This window comes from Mobula hypostoma, chromosome 3 (genome assembly GCF_963921235.1).
Source record: "Mobula hypostoma chromosome 3, sMobHyp1.1, whole genome shotgun sequence".
Lineage (NCBI taxonomy): Eukaryota > Metazoa > Chordata > Chondrichthyes > Myliobatiformes > Myliobatidae > Mobula > Mobula hypostoma.
The window spans coordinates 62,896,087-62,919,883 of NC_086099.1; the positions used below are offsets into that span (position 1 = coordinate 62,896,087).

The window sequence follows — 23,797 nt, forward strand, 5'->3', positions numbered from 1 at the left end:
CCTCTGAATCTGCTCTGTCATTCTGTCATTGCTGATTAATTATGCCTCTCAACCCAGTTCTTCTGTCTTCTCCCCAAATCTTTGGCACCTTGACTAGTCAAGAACCTACCAATCTCCACTTTAAATATAAACAGTGACTTGGCCTCCACAACTGTGTTAATGAATTCCACAGATTCGCCACCCCCTGGCTAAAGAAATTCCTTCTCATCTCTGTTCTGAATGGACATCCTTCTATTCTGAGATTATGCCTTCTAGTTCTAGGCTCCCCCACTATAGGAAACATTCTCTCTACATCCACTTTATATCAGCTTTTCAATATTTGATAGGTTTCAATGAGATTCCTTCCTTATTCTTCTAAACTCCAAGGAGTACTTCCAGAGCAGTCATATGCTCCTCATACATTAACACTTTAATTCCCAGAATCGTTCTCATGAACCTCCTCTGGACCCTCTCCAATGCCAGCACATCTTTTCTTAGATAAGTGGCCCAAAATTGCTCACAATACTCCAAGTGCAGTATGACCAATGCTTTATGAAGTCTCAGCATCACATCCTTGCTCTTACATATATTCTAGTCCTCTTCAAATGAATGCTACCGTTGCATTTGCCTTCCTTACCACTGACTCAATCTACAAGTTAACCTTTAGGGAATCCTGCACAGGGACTCCCAAGTAACTTTGCAACTCTAATTTTTGAACTTTCTCCCTCCTTAGAATATAGTCAATGCCTTCCACCCAAGTACATGACCATACATTTACCTACACTATGTTCCATCTGCCACTTCTTTGCCCATTCTTCTTATCTAACTTTTTGTCCATCTGCACATCCCTGTTTCCTCAACACCACCTGCCCCTCCACCTATCTTGGTATCACCTGCAAAGTTGGCTTCAAAGCCATCAATTCTGTCATCCAAATCATTGACATATAACGTGAAAAGAAACTGTCCCAACACTGGCTTCTGTAGAGCACCACTAATCACCAGCAGCCAACCTGAAAAAAACTCTTTAATCTCACTCCTTGTTTCCTGCCAGTCAGCCAATCTTCTGTTCATGCTGGCTATGGGATGGTCCTCGTTCTGCTGGATGGGTTGAGAAAAGATTTACAAGTATGTTGTCTGGGCCTGGAGGGATTGAGTTATAAGATGATCAGGACATTTACCCCAGAAAGTACGAGTCCGAGGGTTGACAGAATAGGTTTATAAAATCTTGAGCAACATAGTCAAGGAGATTTGTCAGTCTTTCCCTCTTCCTCAAGTAGGACGTAGTTTTAAGACAAGGAGAGAACAAATATAACAGGGAGCAAGCATGCGCACGTGCGTAGAATATCTTAACAGAAGCAGTGGTAGAGATAGGTACAATTATATCATTTAAAAGAAATCTAGGCAGGTACTCAGATTTGGAGAGATATGGGCCATACACAAAGAAAAGAGACTAACTCAAGTAGACAGCCTAGTTGACATGGATGAGGTAGGCCAAAGGGTCCATTTACTTTGTTGTATAACAATGACCTTATTAGTGTCAAATATACTTTATAACAATGAAAATATTACTTTACTTTTAAAAGTAATTAGTGTACTGCTGGAAAGTAAAGCTAAGCATTGAGGGTCATATACAAAGACCTGCTTTCACTGGTTTTGAATAAAACAAGAGCAAGTTATGCTGGTTTATTCCTTGAGGCAGCTGCCCAAAAACCCTGGCCAGGATTTCCTTATTCGGATTATCCCAATAACGGTTTTCCTTATTGAGGTGATCCAGATAACAGTTTTCCTCATAAGGATGAACCTGATAACAGTTTTCCTCATCATGTTAACAGTGCAACTGTTAGCATAAGATCACATTTACATGTCTCTTTCATGATTAAATGCTAGTGATATCCATTGCCATTTGCAAACATAAGGCAACATCCAGACCAACATAAATGCTGGGAATGATGGGCTCATCTGCAGAACTGGATGGCTCATGCTCAGTACAAGTATGTAAATGGCCTCAGAGATCTCCAGAAAACACCATTATTCATCACAAACTTCTGCTGTTACTTAGCCAACTTAATGTCACCAAATTTTTTCATTTTTGTTAGTAAGTCAGTTAATATGCATGTTAACAAAAGCTTTCTAAAAGTTAATGTACAGTGCCTATAAAATGTATTCACCCCCTGCCCCAGAAGTTTTCATGTTTTATCGTTTTACAATATTGAATCGGTGGGTTTGATTTGGCTTTTTTGACACTGATCAACTCTTTCGTATCAAAGTGAAAACAAGTTTCTATAAATTGGTCTAAACTTATTACAATTATTAAACTTAATATAATTGTTGCATAATTACTCATCCTCTTCAAGTCAGTATTTAGTAGATGCACCTTTATCAGCTATAGCAGCCTTAAGTCTGTGTGGATAGGTCTCTATCAGCTTTGCACATCTGGACACTGCAATTTTTCCTCATTCTTCTTTAGAAAACTGCTCAAACTCTGTCAGATTGCATGGAGATTGTGAGTGAACAGTCCTTTTAAGTCCAGCCACAAATTCTCAATTGGATTGAGGTCTGGACTCTGACTTGGACACTCCAGGACATTAATTTTGCTGTTTTTAAGCCATTCCTGTGTAGCTATTGCGTTATGCTTGGGGGTGGTTGTCTTGCTGGGAGACAAATCCCCTCCCAAAATGCAGTTCTCTTGCAGACTGCATCAGGTTTCCTCCAGGATTTCCCTGTACTTTGCTACATTCATTTTACCCTCTACCTTCACAAGCCTTCCAGGGCCTGCCGCAGTGAAGCATCCCCACAGTATGATGCAGACACCACCATGCTTCACGGTAGGGATGATGTGTTTTTGATGATATGCGGTGTTCATCTTACGCCAAACATAGCATTTAGTCTGATGGCCAAAAAACTCAATTTTGGTTTCATCAGACCATAGCACCTTCTTCCAGCTGACTTCAGGATCTCCCACATGCCTTCTGGCAAACTCTGGCCAAGATTTTGTGTGTTTTTTTTCAGCAGTGGCTTTCTCTTTGCCACTGTCCCATAACGCTGTGACTGGTGAAGCACCCGGGCAACAGTTGTTGTATGTACAGTCTCCCTCATCTTAGCCACTGAAGCTTGTAACGCCTCCAGAGTTAGATCATAAGACATAGGAGCTGAATTAGGCCATTCAGCCCATTGAGTCTGCTCCACCACTCCATCATGTCTGATCCCAGATCCCACTCAACCCCATACACCTGCCTTCTCACCATATTCTTTGATGCCCTGACCAATCAGGAAACAATCAAGTTTCACCTTAAATATACCCATGGACTTGACCTCCACCACAGTCTATGGCAGAGCATTCCACAGATTTACTACTCCCTGGCTAAAAAAAAATTCCTCTTTAACACCAAGTGTTGTCATAGGTCTCTTGATGGCCTCACTCACTAGTCCCCTTCTTGCACAGTCGCTCAGTTTTTGAGTACGGCCTGCTCTAGGCAGATTTACAGCTGTGCCATATTCTTTCCATTTCTTGAGGATTAACTTAACTGTACTCCAGAGGATATTCAGTGACTTGGAAATTTTCTTTTATCCATCTCCTGATTTGTGCCGAGGCAGATGTAGTGGCTGATGAGGTCAACTCCAGAATGGTCTGACTCAGCATAAGACCACAAGACATAGGAGCAGAATTAGGTCATTCAGTCCATCAATTATCCTTGTGAATCTCCTGTGGACCCTCTCCAATGCCAGCACATCCTCTCTTAGATTGATGTGAAATGAGCAGGGAATTGTGGGATATGGACATGCACAGGCAGATGTGATTAGTTGACATCATGTTTGGGGCAAATATAGTCGGCCAAAGGACCTGTTCTTATACTGTATGCTTTATATTCTACAATGGGGCAAAAGATAAAGGGGGATTTTGGGGTGGGCAGAGCTTTCATTGAGGATAAGCAGATCATGCAGCAAACTCCAGTATGTGTGGGAGTTGTGTTTCCCTGCTTTCTCTCTTTAGCTTCAAATTTGACATCTCAAATCACGACTAGGAGTTTTCACTTTACAGCTATGAAATTGTGTGGTACCTCTGTTCATTGGGCACGGAAGGAAAGGGTAGCACAGGCATCCAGTGTGAGGGATGACACACTGGCATTGATCTCCAGATTTCTGTCTTTCAATGCACAGGAGAGCTAAAAAGTAGGCAGGAGATGGACCGTGGTTCTACTGGCTAAAAGTGAACACAATCTTGTGTCACTGCTTATGTAAAATTTTAGAATTCTTAATATACTGTAAATATAGTGTTCATAATCTATAAACATAATAATGTAAAATTTAATTCACCTTTGAATTCAGATAGTTACTAAAATGTTGAATTTATCTGCAGGAAGTTATCGCATCCTAAATTAGTTCAACTGTATGGAGTTTGCACACAACAAAAGCCCATTTATATTGTGACTGAATTTATGGAACTTGGCTGTCTACTGAACTATCTCAGACAAAGAAGAGGGCAGCTAAACAACGAAATGTTACTGAGCATCTGTCAGGATGTGTGCGAAGGCATGTCATATTTGGAAACAAAGAAGTTCATTCACAGAGATCTGGTAATTCTTTTAATTAATTCAGAAAAATAATGCAAACTTGCACCAATAAAACAATGCAGACTGAAATGACAGCTTCTTAAAAGGAGAGGAAACTTGCACAGTTAAGATAAAAGAAAAGAAGTGGAAATACTGCAGATTGAATGCACCAATCCAAATCAAGTGTAGCTCAGCAAGGAATCTCTCTCTATTAAAATTAATTCTTTTGAGGAACTACACCCCTTAGTCTCTTTAATTCAAAGCAACTGGTACTATTCAAAGATTAGAGTTCATATTTGGTAATTTTCTCCCCCAGCTGGCAGTTAACTAAGATCTCATGGTGTATCTCCTATCAGTTAAAATGCATAACTGAATTTTAGATTCATTACTAAGTTTTGACTGAAGATAAGCAATTATAGGATTGCTGGTAATTAAACTGTATAATAATATGTCTATTTCTGTCATGATATTGGCCATGGAATTAATAGGAGAGTAAATAAGACCAAGTATAGTCCTCTAGTGATGGAAGGCTGTAATAATAAGTGATGGTTTTATATGGGTATTTTCCATGATCAATTACAGGAATTTATTCATGGGAACATTGAAAATGAATGTTTGGATGTACAGTTCTAATTTGTTATCAACTTTATGACTTACATAATTAATCTACAATTTATATTTTAAAATTCTATGCACATTTCTGAATTTATATGGTAAAAGTTTAGCTTAATTTGTCTTTTCCTAGAGTAGACAGTCAAACAAAACCCAAGTAAATTCAACTGCAATGTTCAGATGTATCAGTGGCAAAGAAATTGATTAATCATGGATATGATTATAATGAGAAGTACATGGAACTTTGCCCTTAACGTAACTATATGGAAGTCTAAAGTAAAGCATATTGGTTGTGATTGTGAATGCTTTATTGATGTTGTCGGTGGCAATGGAAACTGCTCAAAATTTATCTTAAGAAATATGGCTGTTTTTAATTAGGCTGCAAGGAACTGTTTGGTGAGTGAATCACATGTGGTGAAAGTGTCTGATTTTGGAATGACCAGGTAGGATAAAGCTTTTGTATCAAAATTATTTTTAGTTAATTGTTATGAGAAATTAAAATCAACAAAAGAATGCTTCCTATAACTAAAGTCATCCAATATCTTAAAAGTTAATACAAAATAAATGTATATATCCATATATATTTATAACAAAGATCTTTAATATGGCAGACACTGTTAATTTTCCTTCCAGTATTTTGTCTATGTAATAGAAAATCAGTACATTGACATCTTAATGGGAAATGGGAAAAGAAAACCTACACAATTATTAGCAAACTATATGAATGCCAAGACTTCACTTCTCCACATTATTTTTTAAAGTTTTTATTTATTGAGATACAGAATGGAATAGGCCCTTCTGGCCTTTCAAGCTACACTGTCCAGCATTCCCTGATTTAATCCTAGCCTAATCACGGGACAATTTACAATGAGCAATTACCTACCAGCTGGTATGTCTTTGGACCATGGGAGGAAGCTGGAGCACCTGGAGCATGGTCATGGGGAGAACATACAAACTCTTTGCAGGCTGTGGCAGGAATTGAAAATCAGTAACTTTTAAAACTAAAATGCACTGTTACTTAGTGATGTAATGCCTAAAGAAATATTTTACTCAAAAAAATGCTCTCAAAAATTAAATTTACTCATTACAGGCACACTCATCTTACAACGCCTGACTTGTGCACAACATTTAGATATAAACAAGTATTTGGAAGAATGGAGGGATAGATTTGCCATTGCTTTGGTGCTGCAGAGAGCTTCTGCTGTGTGAGAACTCAGTTTGCAGCCACATTTCTGACTTGCAAACTATTCAGGTTACAAATAGTTCAAAAGAATGGAACCCTGCTGTAACCTGGAGTTTGAGACTTCAGATTTAAAAAAATAAAACGATCTTCAATTTGTAGGCTTCAAGTAGGCTCTTTTAACTTAATTCTCTGATTTCAGTCACAAATGTATTTGAGTGTGTACAGTTTGCCGCTACTCAAAAAAACCCCACCTATTTCTTCTTGTGTGTGTATGCAAGATGAAGAGCTGAGTTTTATTTCGGCCTCACTCCCAATGCTTCTGACCTGCTACCATTTGGTTTTGCCCCATTTCTCTATATCAGCTGCCTAATTTAGGTATGATTTTCCCTGACATTGTGCAAGGCACAATGACTTCTGAAGATTTAAGTAGAGAAACAGTAGGCAGTGACAGTATTATGTCACAGGAAACTAATTGAGTAAATTCTCTGAGTAACTGTTAAGTAGTGCACAAAAAGTCAAATCTCTTAACTTAGGCCTGCTTTTTAAATTAATTATTGGCTTATTCTCCTTCATCGAGTTTAACCTCTAATGGCAAATATTTACTGTCAATGAACTGTAAAGCCATTTTTGTGGGGGGTGAGGGGGGAGACTTCAGGGTCAGAAATCATTATTCATTATTGAACTATTGCTTCTTATGCCAGCATATACCAATTTTTAAACTCGAAACTATGGATGAAAAGTCTTACTCCTTAATCTGTAGACTTTTGCTCAAAATGAAATTACTTAAAGCTTCTTTTTCCTCAGCAATTTTAAAATGTCATTTATAAGAAGAAATAACAAGTAATAAAATACAATATTACACGTATCAAGACGTTATATATCATCATGCTATTTATTTTCCATGGTAGCTTTTAATCCAATCATTAAAATTTTACTTAAGATCCTGAGAACAATCTTGATTGCTTTTAGTCCAGATCTCTTAAACATGCGCAGAACTGAAGGAATCTTTTTCTTTAGAATGTAATGGTTTCTACTCATTTTGTCAGAGTAATTTTAAAATTAAGCCCTTGAACATTTAGGGCTTAAAATCTGGAGGGTGGCTTCAAACCATAATCTGTTGGCAATCAACCTGGGATTAAAACATTTTGCAGTTGTGCTGAAAGCTTATTTCCATAGGTTAAGCAATATGTCACAAGAAATATTAGAATTAAACTGAATATATTAAAAGGAAAATTAGTATATTTCTTGTGCATTCAATCAATATACAGCATTCATATGAGCCACTGTTGGTATGCTGATAATGATTTTAATTAATAATTGGTAATAATAAACAATAATAATTAATAATTGGATATAGCTAAACATTATGGAGCAGCAAAGGAGAGAATGGATTGAAATCAATAGCACCAATTTACATGTGATGAATCAAATAACCTCTTTTTGTTATAAAATCAATAATATAATTTTATTCATTTGCATCATCTTCAGATATGTCTTGGATGATCAGTACACTAGTTCTTCGGGTGCTAAGTTTCCAGTGAAATGGTCTCCACCTGAGGTGCTACATTACTCTAAATTCAGCAGTAAATCGGATGTTTGGTCATTTGGTAAGAAAATTTAATCTAAACGGATACTACTTAAACGTGTTCCATTTGTCATATCTCTAACAATGCAAATTTACTCTGAGAGCCTTGTCCCAACCTTGTAACTTTCACCACAAAGAGCAGCAGGTGCATTGAACACTACCACCTGCAGGTTCACCTTCAAGTTGCGTACTACCCTGATTTAGAAAATTAATACTGGTCCTTTCATGTTGCTGTGCCTAAACCTTGAAACTCCATGCAACACTGTGGGAGTTTCTTTACCAGAAGAGCTGCAGCTGTTCAACGAGATAGCCCATTACTTCTTCCTGCATGGCATTTAGGGATACACAGCAAACTCATCAATGCTCAGATCCCAAAAATGAATCAAAAACAAAATATTTATGCAGCATTCTAGAGGTTAAAATAAGAATACATAAAAAAATCAATTTCAATCTGACCACAATTCGTAGCAGAATTGACAACTTCTCAACCCAGCTCTGTTCTTTCTCACACTCTTTTTAACACACCGTGCAACATACTGTCAGTGTTCTTTCAATGTGTGAAAATTGCTGCTGTTTTGCAAGTAGAATTATCAGTTGACATAAGTTATTTATGGTACTTGATATCAATATCATTTTTTTAAATTTCATTGTTTCACAATTGAGGTAAATGCATTGCCCATCAATTATAGCTACTGTATGTTTTTGCACTTAATGGTAGCTTTCCAATTTTTTTTACATTTTGGAGGAGTGTTATCTGCCTCGAGTTTCTCATGAGGCACAAGTTGACAAATTTGGAATATCCTGCCTTTCAAGTCAGGATATGGAGAAAGATGTGAAGATTTTGGAACCTGGAAAAAGACAGAAGACTTCAGTATTAGGAAAAGTAAATGGGGAAATTTGCAGATAGTTTGCATTACAGTGCGGAAAGTGTTGGATTTCTTAAAAAGTATGAAGGGAGAAAATTCCCCAGGGCCAAGTCAGGTATGTCCAAGAACACTATTGGAGGCTAGAGAAGAAATTGGCACCCTGACTGAGATACTTGCATCATTGTTAGCCACTGGTGAAGAGTCAGAAGACTGGAGGGTAGTGACTCTTTTGCCTTTATTTAGGAAAGGCAGCAAAGAAAAATGTGGGATCTGTAGATAATAGCATCTGTGGTGCGTAAGTAAATGGAGAGGATACTGTGAATAAGTTACACATGCATCTGGAGAGGCTGGGGTTGATTAAAGATAGTTAGCATGTCTTTGTGTGTGAGAGATCATATTTTAAGAACTTGATTTGAGTTTTTGATGATGTGGTCAAGAAAGCCGATAAAGGCCTGGTTTATAAGGGGGAGAGGAGGGCCTTTGATAAGGTTCCATATGGTAGGCTGCTCAGGAAGGTTAGATTGCATAGAAGCCAAAGAGACCTGACACTTGACTTGATGTTAGAACGCTGAGAGTGATAGTGGAAGGCTATTCCTTTGATTGGAAGCCCATGACTACTGTATTGAATTGACTTTATTACTTACATCCTTCATATACATGAGAAGTAAAAATTCTTTAAGTTACATCTCCATCTAAATGTACAATATGCAATTAATAGTAATTTGTAATGAATAGCATGTACAACAGGACAGTCAATATAACACAGAAATACAATTGTATCAGCATGAATTAATCAGTCTGATGGTCTGGTGGAAGAAGCTGTCCTGGAGCCTGTTGGTCCTGGCTTTTATGCTGCAGTACTATTTCCTAGATGGTAACAGCTGGAACAGTTTGTGGTTGGGGTGACTTCGGTCCCCAATGATCATTCGGGCCCTTTTTACACACCCGTCTTTGTAAATATTCTAAATAGTGGGAAGTTCACATCTACAGATGCACTGGGCTGTCCGCTCCACTCTCTGCAGAGTCCTGTGATTGAGGGAAGTACAGTTCCCATAGCAGGCAGTGATGCAACCAGTCAGGATGCTCTCAATTGTGCCCCTGTAGAAAGTTCTTAGGATTTGGGGGCCCATACCAAACTTCTTCAACCGTCTGAGGTGAAAGAAGTGCTATTGTGCTTTTTTCACCACACAGCCGGTATTGTACAGACCACATTAGATCCACAGTGATGTGTATGCCGAGGAACTTATAGCTGTTCACCCTCTAAACCCCAGGTCCATTGACGTCAATAGGGGTTAGTCAGTCTACGTTTCTCCTGTAGTCCACAACCAGCTTATTTGTTTTTGTGACATTGAGGGAGAGGTTGTTTTCTTGACACCACTATGTCAGGGTGATGACTTCTTCTCAGTAGGCTGCCTCGTTATTATTTGAGATTAGGCCAATCAATGTAGTATCATCAGCAAATTTAGTTAGCAGATTGGAGCTGTGGGTGGTGACACGCTCATGGGTATACAGAGAGTAAAGGAGGGGGCTTGGGACACTGTGAGGGGCACCTGTATAGAGGGGCAGAGGTAAGGGAGCCCACTCTTACCATCTGCCAGCAATCTGACAGGAAGTCCAGGATCCAGCTACACAAGGCAGGGTGAAGGCCGAAGTCTCTGAGCCTCTTGTCGAGCCTGGAGAGAGTTATGGTGTTGAATGCTGAACTGTAGTCCAAGAACAGCATTCTCACATATGTATCCTTCTCCAGATGTGTAAGGACGGTACGTAGAGCTGTGGCTATTGCGTCATCTGCCAATCAGTTGTGTCGGTAGGTGAATTGTAGGGTGTCCAGTGTGGGTGGCAGCATGCTGCAGATGTAGTCCTTGAACAGCTTCTCAAAGCATTTCCTTATTTTTGAGGTGAGTATGATAGGACGCCAGTCGTTCAGACATGTTACCTCGGTCTATTTAGGTACAGGAACAATGGTGAATGGTTTGAAGCAGGAGGGCACTCTACACTGGGAGAGGGAGAGATTAAAAATGTCTGTAAACACACCTGTCAGTTGTGATGTCCACACTCTGAGTACCCGCCCTGGGATGCCATCTGATCCTGTAGCCTTGCGACTGTCCACTCACTGGAAACACCTGCGTACTTCAGCCTCAGAGATGACTTAGGCGTAGGTCACTTCGGCAGCTCTCCTCAGGGGCTCAGTGTTGGCGTCATCGAACTGAGAGTAAAAAAGGATTTAGCTCATCTGGGAGAGAAGCAGCAATGTTGGAAACACCACTGCATTTAGCCTTAAAGTCTGAAATGGTGTGCAGACTTTGCCATAAGCTGTGTGTGTTGTTGGTGGAGAGTTGTGTCTGGATCTTGTTCCTGTGCCTCAGCGGTCAGTGTTAGGCATGTTGTTGTATGGCATCTATATGAATAAGATATGGTCATTAAGTTTGCAGGTAACACTAAGATAGCTGGTTAAGAGGAAAATGAAGGAAGCTATCAAAAATTACAGGGAGCTCTTGATCAGCTGAGTAAGTGTACCGAGGAATGACAAATGGATTTTAATTCGGATAAGTATGAGGTGTGGCACTTTGGAAAGTCAAATCTAGGTAGGGTTTTCACAGTGAACGGCAGGGCCCTGGGTGGTGTTGTAAAACAATAGGACCATAAAATACATGTACATGGTTCTCTGAAAGTCATGTTACAGGTAGATATAGTGGTGAAGAAATATTTTGGCATGCTGGCCTTAGCCAATCAGGGCATTGAGTCTAAAAGTTGAGAGGTCATGGTGCAGATCTACAGAATGTTGGGAGGCCCCACTTGGAGTATTGTGTTTAGTTTTGTCACACTGCTATAGGAAAGATGTTAATAAACTAGAAAGAATCCAGAAAGTATTTTCAGCGATGCTGCAGGACGAGGGACTGAATTATAGAGGCAGGTTAGATAGGCTAAGATTTTATTCCTTGGAGTGTGGAGACTGAAAGGTGATTTTAAGCAGGTATATAAAATCATTTGTGGTATGGAAAGGGTGAATGCACTCAAGTCTTTTTCCCAGGGTTGTGGAATTTAACAACTAGACAGCATAGTTTTAAGATGAGAGGGGAAAGATATAAAAAGAACTTGAGAGGCAACTTCTTCACACAAAGGTGATATGTGTATTTGAATGAGCTGCCAGGGGAAGTGCTTGAAGCAATAATAACTCCTAAAAGACTCTTGAATAGGTACACAGATTGGAAGATTTTGGGCCAAGCGATAGCAAATATGACAAGCTTGGATGGGGCGGGGCATCTTCATTGATATGGACCAGTTTGGCCAAAGGGCCTGTTTCCATAGCAACTAACTCTACTTATGAACTCTATCTACATAAGGGTAAGGGTCCATGCGTACTATGCAGACTTGCAGGGGGATGGGAACCAGAGTGTCAGAGCAGCTAGTAGAGTGGTTGCAGGAAAGTAGATGTTAAACCTACATACAAAGACAGGAAAAGAAAGGTTGATCATGATGGGACTAAGGTTCTGAGGTGAGTCTATTTCAATGCCAGGTGTATTGTAGGTAAGAGAAATAAGCTTAGAGCATGGATCAGAACATGGAGTTATGATATTGTAGTCATTAGTGAGACTTGATTGGAGGAACAGGACTAGCAACTCAGTATTCCGAGTTTATGTATTGTTTTATACATGATAGAGGGGAAGTATTAAAGGGGAAGTGGTGGCATTACGTGTCAGGGAAAATGTGCTCAGACAGTCTTGTCTACTGCTATGGGTGGAACTGAGGAATAAGAAAAGGATGACCACGTTAATGAAATTATATCTTAGACCACCCAATAGTCAGAGGAATTTAGAGGAGCACATTTGTAGAGAGATAGGAAATAGTTGCATGAAAAATAAGCTTGTAATAGTAAATGATTTTTAACCTGCCACATATTAACTAAGACTGTAAAAGGAGCGGACATGTTTGTCAATGTATCAGTGTATAGAGGTCCAGTTAGAAAGAGTACAATACTGGATCTCCTATTGGGGAATGAGACAGGGCAGTTGACAAAAGTGTACGTAGGGGAACAATTTAGATCTAGAGAATATTATACCATTAATTTCAAGATATTTATGAAGAATGATAGGATTGGTCCTTGGGTTGATATTCTAAATTGGAGAAAGACAATTTTGATGGCATCAGAAAGGATTTGGCAGGTGTAGTCTATGATAGGTTGTTTCTGGCAAAGAGATGTTTGTTAAGTGAGGCCTTCAAAAGTGAAATATTGAGGAGGTCCAGATATAATTGAGTGGTTGTTTGGTTGGAAGTATTAATGAGAGAACCTTGGTTTTGGGGGAATATTGAGGCCGTGCTTAGGAAGAAGGTGGAGGTGCAGTTATAAGCAGCAAGGAACAAATGAAGTACCAGAGGAGTATAAAAAATGCAGGAGAACACTTAAGAGGGAAATCCAGACAACTAAAAGAAAGGTGCTCTGGCAGACAAAGTGATGAGGGATATATTAGAAGCAAAAAGATAAAGAGAAAAAATTGGTCCACATGAAGATTAGCAAAGTCATCTAGGTATGAATCTGAAAAAGATGGGGGAGATGGTAAATGGATTTTTTTTTTCATTTGTATTTACTCGGGAGATGGACGCAGTGTAAAGAACTAAAGCAAAACAATAGTGAGATCATGGACTGAATCTGGATTACAGAAGAGAGGCTGCTTGCTGTCTTGATGCAAATTAGGATGACTAAAACCCTAAGGTCTGACATGGTGGCACTAGGACTTTGTAGGAAACTAGTGCAGAAGTTGCAAGTGCCCTGGCAGCTGCATTTAAAACATCTTTAGCCACAGTGCTGGAGGGCTGGAGCAGAGCTAATCTTATTTTGTTCAAGAAATTTCAAGACTGGTTAAGAAAGCTAATTTGACTGGCATTCAGGATGAAGTCGATTGGAAAGGTATTCTAAGTGTCAAGATATATAAAAAAATTGATAGTGTCTGATTAGAGATAGACAACATGGCTTAGTGCATGGTAGGTCGTGTCTAACCAATCTTATAACATTCTTGAAAGAGGTTACCAGGAAAATTGATGAAGGAATGGCAGTTGGAATTGGCTACATAGAGTTTAGCAAGGCCTTTGAGAAAGTCACGCTTGGGAGGCTGGTCAAGTAGGTTTAATCACTTGGCATTCAATATGAAGTAGTAAATTGGATTAGACATTGGCTTGGCGGGAGAAGCTAGAGGGTGGTAGCAGATGGTTGCCTCTCTGATTGGAAGCCTGTGACTACGAGTGTGTTGCAGGGACCAGGCTGGGTCAGTTGTTACTGTTTGTCATCTATGTTAATAATCTGGATGATAACGTGGATAAAATTTTCTCAGCTGGGAAAATGGGCTGAAAGAAGGCAGATGGCATTTAATGCAGAGAAGTCTGAGGTGTTGCACTTTGGGAGGACAAACCAGAGTAGGACTTGCACGGTGAACAGTAAGTAACTGAGGAGTGCAGAAGAAAAGAGGGATCTGGGAATTCAGATCCATAACTCCTTGAAAATAACATTGCAGGTAGATAGGTTCATAAACATATTTTGGCACATTGGCCTTCATAAATGAGACTATTGAGTACAGGAGTTGGAATGTTATGTTGAAGTTGTATAAGATGTAGGTGGAGCCATATTTGGATATTGTACACAGTTCTGGTTACCTACAATGGTACTAATGAGTTTGTGAACCTTGTAGAATTTTCACTTTTTCTACGTAAATATGACCTAAAATGTCATATGTGAACCTCTGCTTTTGGTAATTGTTGTGATCCCCATGTACAGCAATAACTTCAACCAGACGTTTCTGGTAACTATTGATCAGTCCTGCACATTGGCTTGGAGGAATTTTAGGTCATTCCACCTTACAAAACTCTGGGATACTGGTTACTTCCTTGCATGACCTGCTTGCTTCAGGTCCTTCCACAACATTTCTATAGGGTTAAGGTCAGGACTTCGACTTGGTCCATTCCAAAACATGAATTTTCTTGTTTTTAAACCATCCTGTTGTTGGATCATTGCCTTGTTGCATTATGCAACTTCTATTAAGCTTCAGGTGACAGACTGCTATCCTGACATCCTCCTGTAAAATGTTTTGATACCACTTTGAATTCATTGTTCCCTCAGTAATTGCAAGCTGTCCTGGCCCTGAGGCAGCAAAGCAGCCCAAAACCATGATGCTCCTTCCACCATGCTTCACAATTGGAATGAGATTTTGATGTTGGCGTGCACTGCCCTTTTCCCTCCAAACATAGCAATATGCATTTCTGCCAATAAGTTCTACTTTTATCTCATCTGTCCACAGAATATTGTTGTAAAAAAGTTGTAAAATACCCAGGTGGTCTTTTGCACACTTGAGATGTGCAGCAATGTTTCGTTTGGAGAGCAGTGGGTTCCTTCATTGTGTCCTTCCATGAACACCATTCTTTTTCAGTGTTTTTCTTATAGTGAAAACATAAACAGAGACTTTAGCAAGTTCCAGAGACTTATGCAGGTCTTTTGATGTTACCCTTGGGTTCTTTTTCACCTTCTTCAGCATTGCACATTGTGTTCTTGGTGTGATCTTTGCAGGATGCCTACTCCTAAGGAGAGTAACAACAGTACTGAATTTCCTCCATTTGTAGACCATTTCTCTTACTATGGACAGATGAACACTCAGATCTTTAGAAGTGCTTTTGTTGCCTTTTCCAGTTTCATACATCTCTACAATTCTTCTTCTAAGGTCCTCTAAAAGTTGTTTTGATCGAGGCATGGTGCACATAAACAGATCTTTCTTGAGAAGAGCAGGCTCTGTCAGGATCCTGACTTGGTCTGTCTTTTTTATAGGGCACTTCTACAACTCACACCTCCAATCCCATCTCATGAATTGGAGCACCTGACTCCAATAGCTTTTGTAGAAAGCATTGCCCCAGAGGTTCACGTATTTCTTCCAACAAATATATGTAATATTGGGTTATATTACATGTAATATGAATCAGAACATATCTATCTAGCCAATTTGGTAACACTGTCAACAGGGTAGACATTGACAGAGTAATTCATTCTGATTTCTTTGTAATGACATAGAGATAATTTGATACGAAGTTAAGTTGGTCTTAGGAACTTAAAATACATTTTTAAAAATTTAATTTGCAGGTGTTCTGATGTGGGAAGTTTATAATGACGGAAAAATGCCATTCGAAACTAAAACAAATGCAGAGGTAGTTGAATTTATTTCATCTGGCTTTCGGTTATATCGACCAAAACAAGCATCAAAACCTGTTTATGAGATCATGAATCATTGTTGGCATGAGGTTGGTGATGTTACATTTTCTTTTGCTTCTTCAGTTGAAAATGTTTATGATATTTTGAAATTACTCACCAAATTACCCATATTGTTTTTAAATTCAGTGATGTTAGTGGTGAATAATTCTTGTCTTTATTAGAAAATTGCATTAAACCTATGTCACAAAATTAATATAACAACACATCCCAAGATGCTTCACAGGAGAATTATTCAAGAAGGTGTTTTTAGGGCATATAACCTTTGACAAAGTTTCTGGTTTTGTTTAGTGTTCAAGAGATTTGTGTGTTTGGCCTGCATCCTGAATCTGGCTTTCTTAATTACAACTCAGATCAAGACAGCACACCAGGAATATCTTCTACAGCAGTGGTGGATTTCTGAAACATTGATTTATTCAGGCTCTGATGCAGTGCATACTGAGCACCAGTTTGAGTGAGAGCAAAAATACTCCACTCATCCAAAAAATTCTCCAGCAATTTACAGCGTTCATGTAACAAAATTTCTATGGCGTTTTTGATGATGCTTTTAGAAGAACAGAACAAGAAAATCTGTCAGGAGTATTTTGAAATTTTTGAATCTAGTGTTAATTCTGCTCTGAGGATAACATGATGTGAAATTTCTCATGCAAATGACACTCAGTGCCCACTTTATAAGTTTCTCCTGACCTCGAAAAGTGACCATGCTCATGCTGTTGCAGCTCATTTACTTAAAGATTCAACGTATTGTGCGTTAAGGGATGATCTTCAGCCCTCCACTGTTGTAACACATGATTATTTGAGTTACTGTTGCCTTTCCGTCAGCTTGAACCAGTCTGACCATACTCCTCTGACCTCTCATATTGACAAGGCATTTTCACCCACAGAGCTGCCACTCACTGGATTTTTTTTTGTTTTGTTGTTCATACCATTCTCTGTAAACTCTAGAGACTGCTGTGTGTGAAAATCCCAGGAGATCAGCATTTTCTGAGATTACACAAACCACCAATAATCGTTTCATAGTCCAAGTCAGTAGATCACATTTCTTCCCATTTCTGATGTTTGGTCTGAACAACAGCTGAACCTCTTAACCATGTCTGCGTACTTTTATGCAATGAGTGACTGATGCACAGGATTGACTGATTAGATATTTGTATTAATAAACAGGTGTACCGGTGTACTTAAGAAAGAGGCCACTGAATGTAGTGATCAGTGTAAAGAATGATGATCACACTATGTCCAAAGTCTACTACGAAAATGAGACAAACATGTTAATTCCATGATTGATCTGAAATTGCTTTTATTAATAATAATAATAATTACTTTATTGTTCCTGAGTGGGAAATTATTTCATTACAGCAGCACATTTAAAAACACACTTAGCAATAATAATAAATGTAATAATAATATTAACTAAAATACAGAATAATAATATACCAATAATTTACCAATGTGCAATAATATACAATAATAATGTTCAAAATAATAAAACTGAGGCTATTGTACTATGATGTGTGTTCTCCTGTTGCAAAGAGAAGAACTTATTATCTTCCAAGGAAACAGTGGATTCAGATTAATAGGGCCATTGGTTAATCAGAGCAGCCATTTATTTGGGACAACTCTTTTAAAAAAAAAACTAATCAATAAAATAGCCGGGATTTGCTTCATTTTTTTGGGACACTATGCTGCTTAATAGGATAGGAGACTTGCCAAAGAGTTTCTAACTAGTGTCAGTTGCATGTGTGGCTGTTGGACACTACGTTGTGCTTAGAGTTTTTAAATAGTCAGTTGTATGCATTTGTGTTCAAAAAGCAGTGACTTTTATTATGGACAGTTGGTGAGAAATAGGCAGTACGGCAATTCAGAACTGCTTTGCTCACTGTGGTTTCAAGCATCCAGACTTAGAGATGCCATAAACAGCCAGGAGTGAAAATGAAACTATTTCATCACTTCAACAAATTAGGGACTACAAAGAACTTAAAGATATCAACAATCATCTTGAATGTTACAATGACAATGAGGATTTGGTGGATTCAATTGTCAAAAGCATTGTATGAAGGCTGTCCATTATTTGCACTAGGTGTCTGTGCTGATTTTGTTCATTTACAGTCAATTGAACACAGCAGTATGCACTGGATAAATTCCTCCACCAGCAACTATTAATAACTAATACGCAGTTTTGTAGTACTGTGGTAGTATTGGTAGTTTGTTCTGTATTTCATTTAAATACATAATTTGTTCCTTGGTTAAACTGTGATTTGTCTTTTTTATAACTTTTAAACTATTTCCATGAAATTTGGCTAATTGGGACAGCTGTTTAATTGGGCCAAAATGTACTGATGTGGTGTCCCAAATTACTGGAATCCACATTACATCAAATATAGCACAGCACTTCAAAGGAAATTAAACCATCTTGAATCTTGAATTAATATCATTTCCAGTACACAGGTGTAAAGAACAAAATAATTATTATTCTGGATCTGATGTAGCACAAAAAACATAAGATAAAGAACACAATAATAAAAAATCAATAAATATAAATACATAAGATAGCCTATATACATTGTGTATACTGTATGTCTATAAAGTGACTTTGTTAATTTCATTCAAAATATATAAACGCTAGTGACTTCAAGTTTGGTGAAGAACTGTCCATGTTCTGTCACGTTGGAATTATCAGATTTTGCTGATTCACTTGATTTGCCCTTTGCTTTCGAATAACTATGGCTGTATTTATATAACATATTTAATGTGGAAAAAAATGTTCCAAGATGCTTCATAGAGGTCTAATGAGACTAATCTGGACAAATGGGAGGATAAGGAAGGGCGACTAACAGCTTGGATGTGAAAGGTTTTAAGATTAATGTAAAAGAATACGTGCAGAACAAAATATTGGAGTGGCTTGTGGGAGAATTTGGGAGCATGGTCCTAGAACAGTGAAGTTGGGGCAGTTCATCACTGGTCACATCACTAACCGCATTAGAAACTGACTCCAAAAACAGTGATAGTCACCAAGGAGAAGCATGTAGCTGAGGGAAAGCCAAAGTTAGATCCATTTTTAAAAGTCTGATCTCTTGCACTTCTTCCTGTTTAGAGCCATTATCGAAGGCAATAGGTTGGAAAGATAAGCCACTATTGAATATACCCTGGCTATGATTGGGATAGAGCTGGGAAGAAGCTTTAGAGGAGAATAATGAATCTGACCACAATGAAGCTGGCATTAACAACAGGAATTCTGCAGATGCTGGAAATTCAAGCAACACACATCAAAATTGCTGGTGAACGCAGCAGGCCAAGCAGCAACTCTGGGAAGAGGTACACTCACGTTTCAGGCCGAGACCCTTCGTCAGGCACATTGGTCCTGACGAAGGGTCTCGGCCTGAAATGTCGACTGTACCTCTTCCTAGAGATGCTGCCTGGCCTGCTGCATTCACCAGTAACTTTGATGTGTGAAGCTGGCATTAAAATTATTTGGTTGAGAGCCAGGAGTATGAGGTAGTTTGCAGATTTAAATATAATCCTGTAGAAAAAAGCTGGCACCTGTATTGAAACTGTTGAGCTGTCACTAAAACTCATCTGTGCACTGATCCTCATGGAAGGAAATATGACATATTTGGCCGCGCTGGTCTCTTGTACAAATTTAAACTCATCAATGTAGTTGACTGTTACCTCCCCAATTAAATGGACAGTCAGGTAGGGATTATTGGTGAAGGACACTAAATTTTGCTTTTTCTAATGGCATCTACTTCTACAAGCAAATATATACTTTTAAAAACTCAGTGTAATTTGTAACTTATGTGGTAAGAACATAGCAATTGCAGAGAATGTGTCATGAGATTTGGGGTAAATGAGTATGGTTTTGAAAGTCTCAAAGATTTAGACTGAAAAGGTAGATCAAGGCTAAGGCTTTATTTAATAATTAAGTCAATATACAAACTAAGGTTGATTGTATTTATACTACTAAAATTGTGTTATTGTACATCCTATTTTGCAAAAGCTCTATTAAAATGGACTATGGAGGAAATAAATTTTGTTAGAGCAGTTTCTGAATAAATATAATTTTAATTCACTAATTTTCAATAAAAATGCTTATGTGTCTTTATTTTTCTTTCTAGAAAGCTGAGGGAAGACCATGTTTCTCAGATTTGCTTCTGATGATTAATGAAGTGATGGAACCTGACTATTAAAGAGACTTTCAGATTGCTCTTTTGGAATTACGTCAAAAATCTGCATATTCTTTATTGGATTATGACAAGTTATTTTTGATGTTTGTCAAAAGTTCAAACAATCAGTTGAATTCTTTGTGTATATCTGAAACTTCTTATGGCGATTAAGAACAAGAAACCATCTGTTAAAGCATGATTATGAGGCATATGTAATATCAGCCATAAGGGTACATACTTATTGAGTAATAGATCCATTTTCTGTGATAAAATCTCAGCTGATCCCACCTAGAGAACACAACTCAATACTGACGCCTTTTGTTGAAGCTGATCTTGAATTCTGACTTTTTGAGTACTTCTTTTATTGACAATTCCAAATCATAAGAGCAACTTTTAACCACATCCTACTGTTCTTGACACTATACATCAAAAATAATTGCTGAACTAATTTGATCAACTTTAAACCTTTACTGCCTCTGCCTGAGTCAAATATTCTATGAGTGCAATAGCATAAATCTACAGCATTATGCCACACAATCCTGCTGAATTACTGAAAACTAACATAATCTTTCCCTTTCATGTTGAAGTTTTGTGTTTTCATACTATGTAAGTGGTACTCTTGCAATTACTGATGTGAAAGTAATTATTGAAAAATTGATATTTATCTTTCCATAGAAGTGGCAATATAACTGTAAGAAATATGGCAAACAAGAGAAAATCTGCAAGTAAATAATCTAAAAGTAAATAATATTGCAAACAAGAGAAAATCTGCAGATGTTGGAAATCCAAGCAACACTCACAAAATGCTGGAGGAACTCAGCAGGTCGGGCAGCATCTATGGAAAAGAGTAATATTGATCTATTTGCATGAAAAAATTAATCTAGTTTCAGAAATGTCAACTTTCCTCAACACCTTGGGAATTTTTTTGCATAACTGGTTGTGATGGACTTTTTGATGGAAAATTTAGTTGCCTGAAAGTATTGAGTATTTAACCTGAGTACATCAGTCAAATGTTCAGTGGTGTTTGAGAATATTTTAATACATGACGTGAATCAGCACATTTTAATCTAATTATCTTTACTGATCGGACTATCCTTCACATGTATTTAAGTAAGGCAAGTTCCTCCTAGATGTCACAAATACCAGCAACACCAGGAATTCAGATTAAGGGCAGTTTGGGATTCCAGTTCTTTTGCACAAAGCAAGCAGAAGAATATCAAGGTTGAATGTGTTGCAGTCAAGTAGATTTTTTTCTAGGTCAGTAAAATGAGTTTCATGAACTTATGTCATTTTACAGCAGAATTTGCACATCTACTATAAAATAGCTCCACTGATTCAGAAAACAATTTGTAAAACATAAAATGGCACTTAGGTAGCTGGAGCGAGTTGATATTGGAATAAAAAGTTACATTTGTGTGCTTGGTCTTTCTGTAAAAGGTACGTATTCAGCCAAGGCAAGCAAATAACTATTTCCTCCTGATGAGGGAAAAGTTGGAAGTGAGTCATCTGACATGTTCTTACAAAACTGTCTTGGACATCATAGTTGAGAACTATCATTTGTATTGGCTGAAGGCTGCAAACCTTCAATTTTGGGAAATAACTATATGAAAAGTTACAATATTTCAACATACATATGTACATTGCACTGTTACCATAATATTTACTAAATAGTTATTTGTTGATTAATAAAGAGTAAATGTGCACATTTCCAACACTAGAAATATCTTATTGCAGGAGATTGATTTCAGTTTAGATTTTTCAGTTCAGAATTGTGTTAATACTGTTTTAAACATCATAATTTTTGTAATGTAATAAAGATTTATCCTTTTAAGAACTTAAACACTTACAGAGATGTGATTTTGTAACACAATTGTTTTTATGTAGTTCAACTTTCTTTTTCAGTAATTGAAAGTCTACATGCTAAGAAAATTACTGCGTCATGAACAATCTTTTTTTTTACTTTCCTAATTAGTGGTTTAAATTTTATGATAATTGAAAGACTTTAATTTTCTGCTGTTAATGCTGCTAATGACACTCAAATATTTAACAACAAATTGTAAACAGAAAACTTGCTAAGATTTTTCATCTTTGCTCCTGTATATTGACAAATAAATGCTTTTAAATATGAAACCATGATTTTGAAATCGCCATCTAGCACAACAGGTTTTTGACATCATGCAGCTTTACTTAGTCCATCAAGGTATTTCACAGCATTAATTAATTTTAAATGTTATATAGACAATTGTTTACTATTTTCTCTAATGGATAAAAGGTACAGTCAATTTTTAAAATATAAAATCTTCTAACTATTGTGTTGAATATCCATTACAGACTATGCTTCAACAAGGCATGAAGCTATTAAATCAATTTTAGACTTATTGCGTCAATAAATGTATTTCAGAACAGAACTCTGGTTGGAATTACCTATAATCCACTTGAGCAAATATCAGTCATTTTCACATCAAGTGCAGGAAGCTACTGAGAGCAAATAGCTGGAATTTCACCAACCACTATTGATGGCAATTGTAATTCTCAGTCTTTATGCTTTAAGATATATGAATATACAAAAATGACCCAACTCCTTTTGTCTCTCCTTGCATCTTCATTCCTACTATTTATGAGCATTGCAACTTCCATTGAGGAACATAAGAACACAGCATGTTTGCTTAAATAGAAATAACAACATGCATTAAAACATAAAGCAGGATAAAGTGCTTCACAAAAATATTTTCAAAGGAAAATCTTCTGTAAGATAAGGCAGCTATCAAGAGGATAACTAACATTTCATTCACATATGGGTTTTACAAAGGACCATGGAGAAAGTGTCCAAACGAGGTTACTCAGGGGATTACAAATATTCAGTCCTTAATAGCTGATGAAAGAGTATGGATTTACAAAAGGCCAGAGAATGAAGAACTCAAAAGTTCTGAGGACTGTAGAGTTGGAAGAGGTTTGATAGAGAGAAAGGGGAGATCAGAAGCCGAGATCAAGGCCTCTTCATCAAACATGCTGAAGTGAAAAAAAGTTAAAATTTCAGACAGGAGAAGAAATCAAGAGAACAGAATAAATGTCTGCAATAGAGTCCTTACCAAAGTAACAAGTGTTTTTCAGGCATACCTACAGTAATTGGAAACTGTTAAATTCACAATGAAGTCCAAACTGGCTGTACCATGCTCTGGTAGAAGAATAAGTCCGATTTATTTCTTCAGCTTCTATTGGATATTGTTCTGGCAATGTAGATCCACGAGAGGTCAGAGTGGGAATGGGACTAATAATTAAGGTGGCATAATCCATTGGATCCTCGATTTCCTCACTTGCAGACCTCACTCATTTTGAATTGGCAGCAATATCTCCTCCACAATCTCCATCAACACAGATGCACCACAAGGCTGTGTGCTTGTCCCCCTGCTCTACTCACTTTACACTTATGACTGTGTGGTTAAACACAGTTCCAATTCTATATTTAAGTTTGCTGATGACACCACTGTTGTAGGCTGAATCAAAGGTAGTGAAGAAGCAGCATGTAGGAGAGAGACTAAAAATCTGGCTGAGTGGTGCCACAACAACAACCTCTTACTCAATGTCAGAAAGACCAAGGAGCCGATTATTTATTATTTAC

General features: G+C 37.7%; 1 protein-coding gene across 4 annotated transcripts in view; it reads left to right on the forward strand.

Annotated features, from left to right (window-relative positions):
* Positions 1-22,469, forward strand: part of tec (tec protein tyrosine kinase) — a 173,754-nt gene extending 151,285 nt beyond the window's left edge. For 3 of the 4 annotated variants that reach the window (XM_063043186.1, XM_063043183.1, XM_063043185.1), the window contains 5 exons: positions 4,337-4,553; positions 5,520-5,584; positions 7,813-7,931; positions 15,893-16,050; positions 20,131-22,468. In XM_063043186.1, the coding sequence (XP_062899256.1) occupies positions 4,337-4,553; positions 5,520-5,584; positions 7,813-7,931; positions 15,893-16,050; positions 20,131-20,202 (631 nt within the window). In that variant the 3' untranslated portion in view covers positions 20,203-22,468. Of the gene's footprint in view, positions 1-4,336; positions 4,554-5,519; positions 5,585-7,812; positions 7,932-15,892; positions 16,051-20,130 lie in introns of all 4 variants that reach the window. The other variant, XM_063043184.1, reaches the window with a different exon arrangement.
* The last annotated feature ends 1,328 nt before the right edge of the window (positions 22,470-23,797 follow it).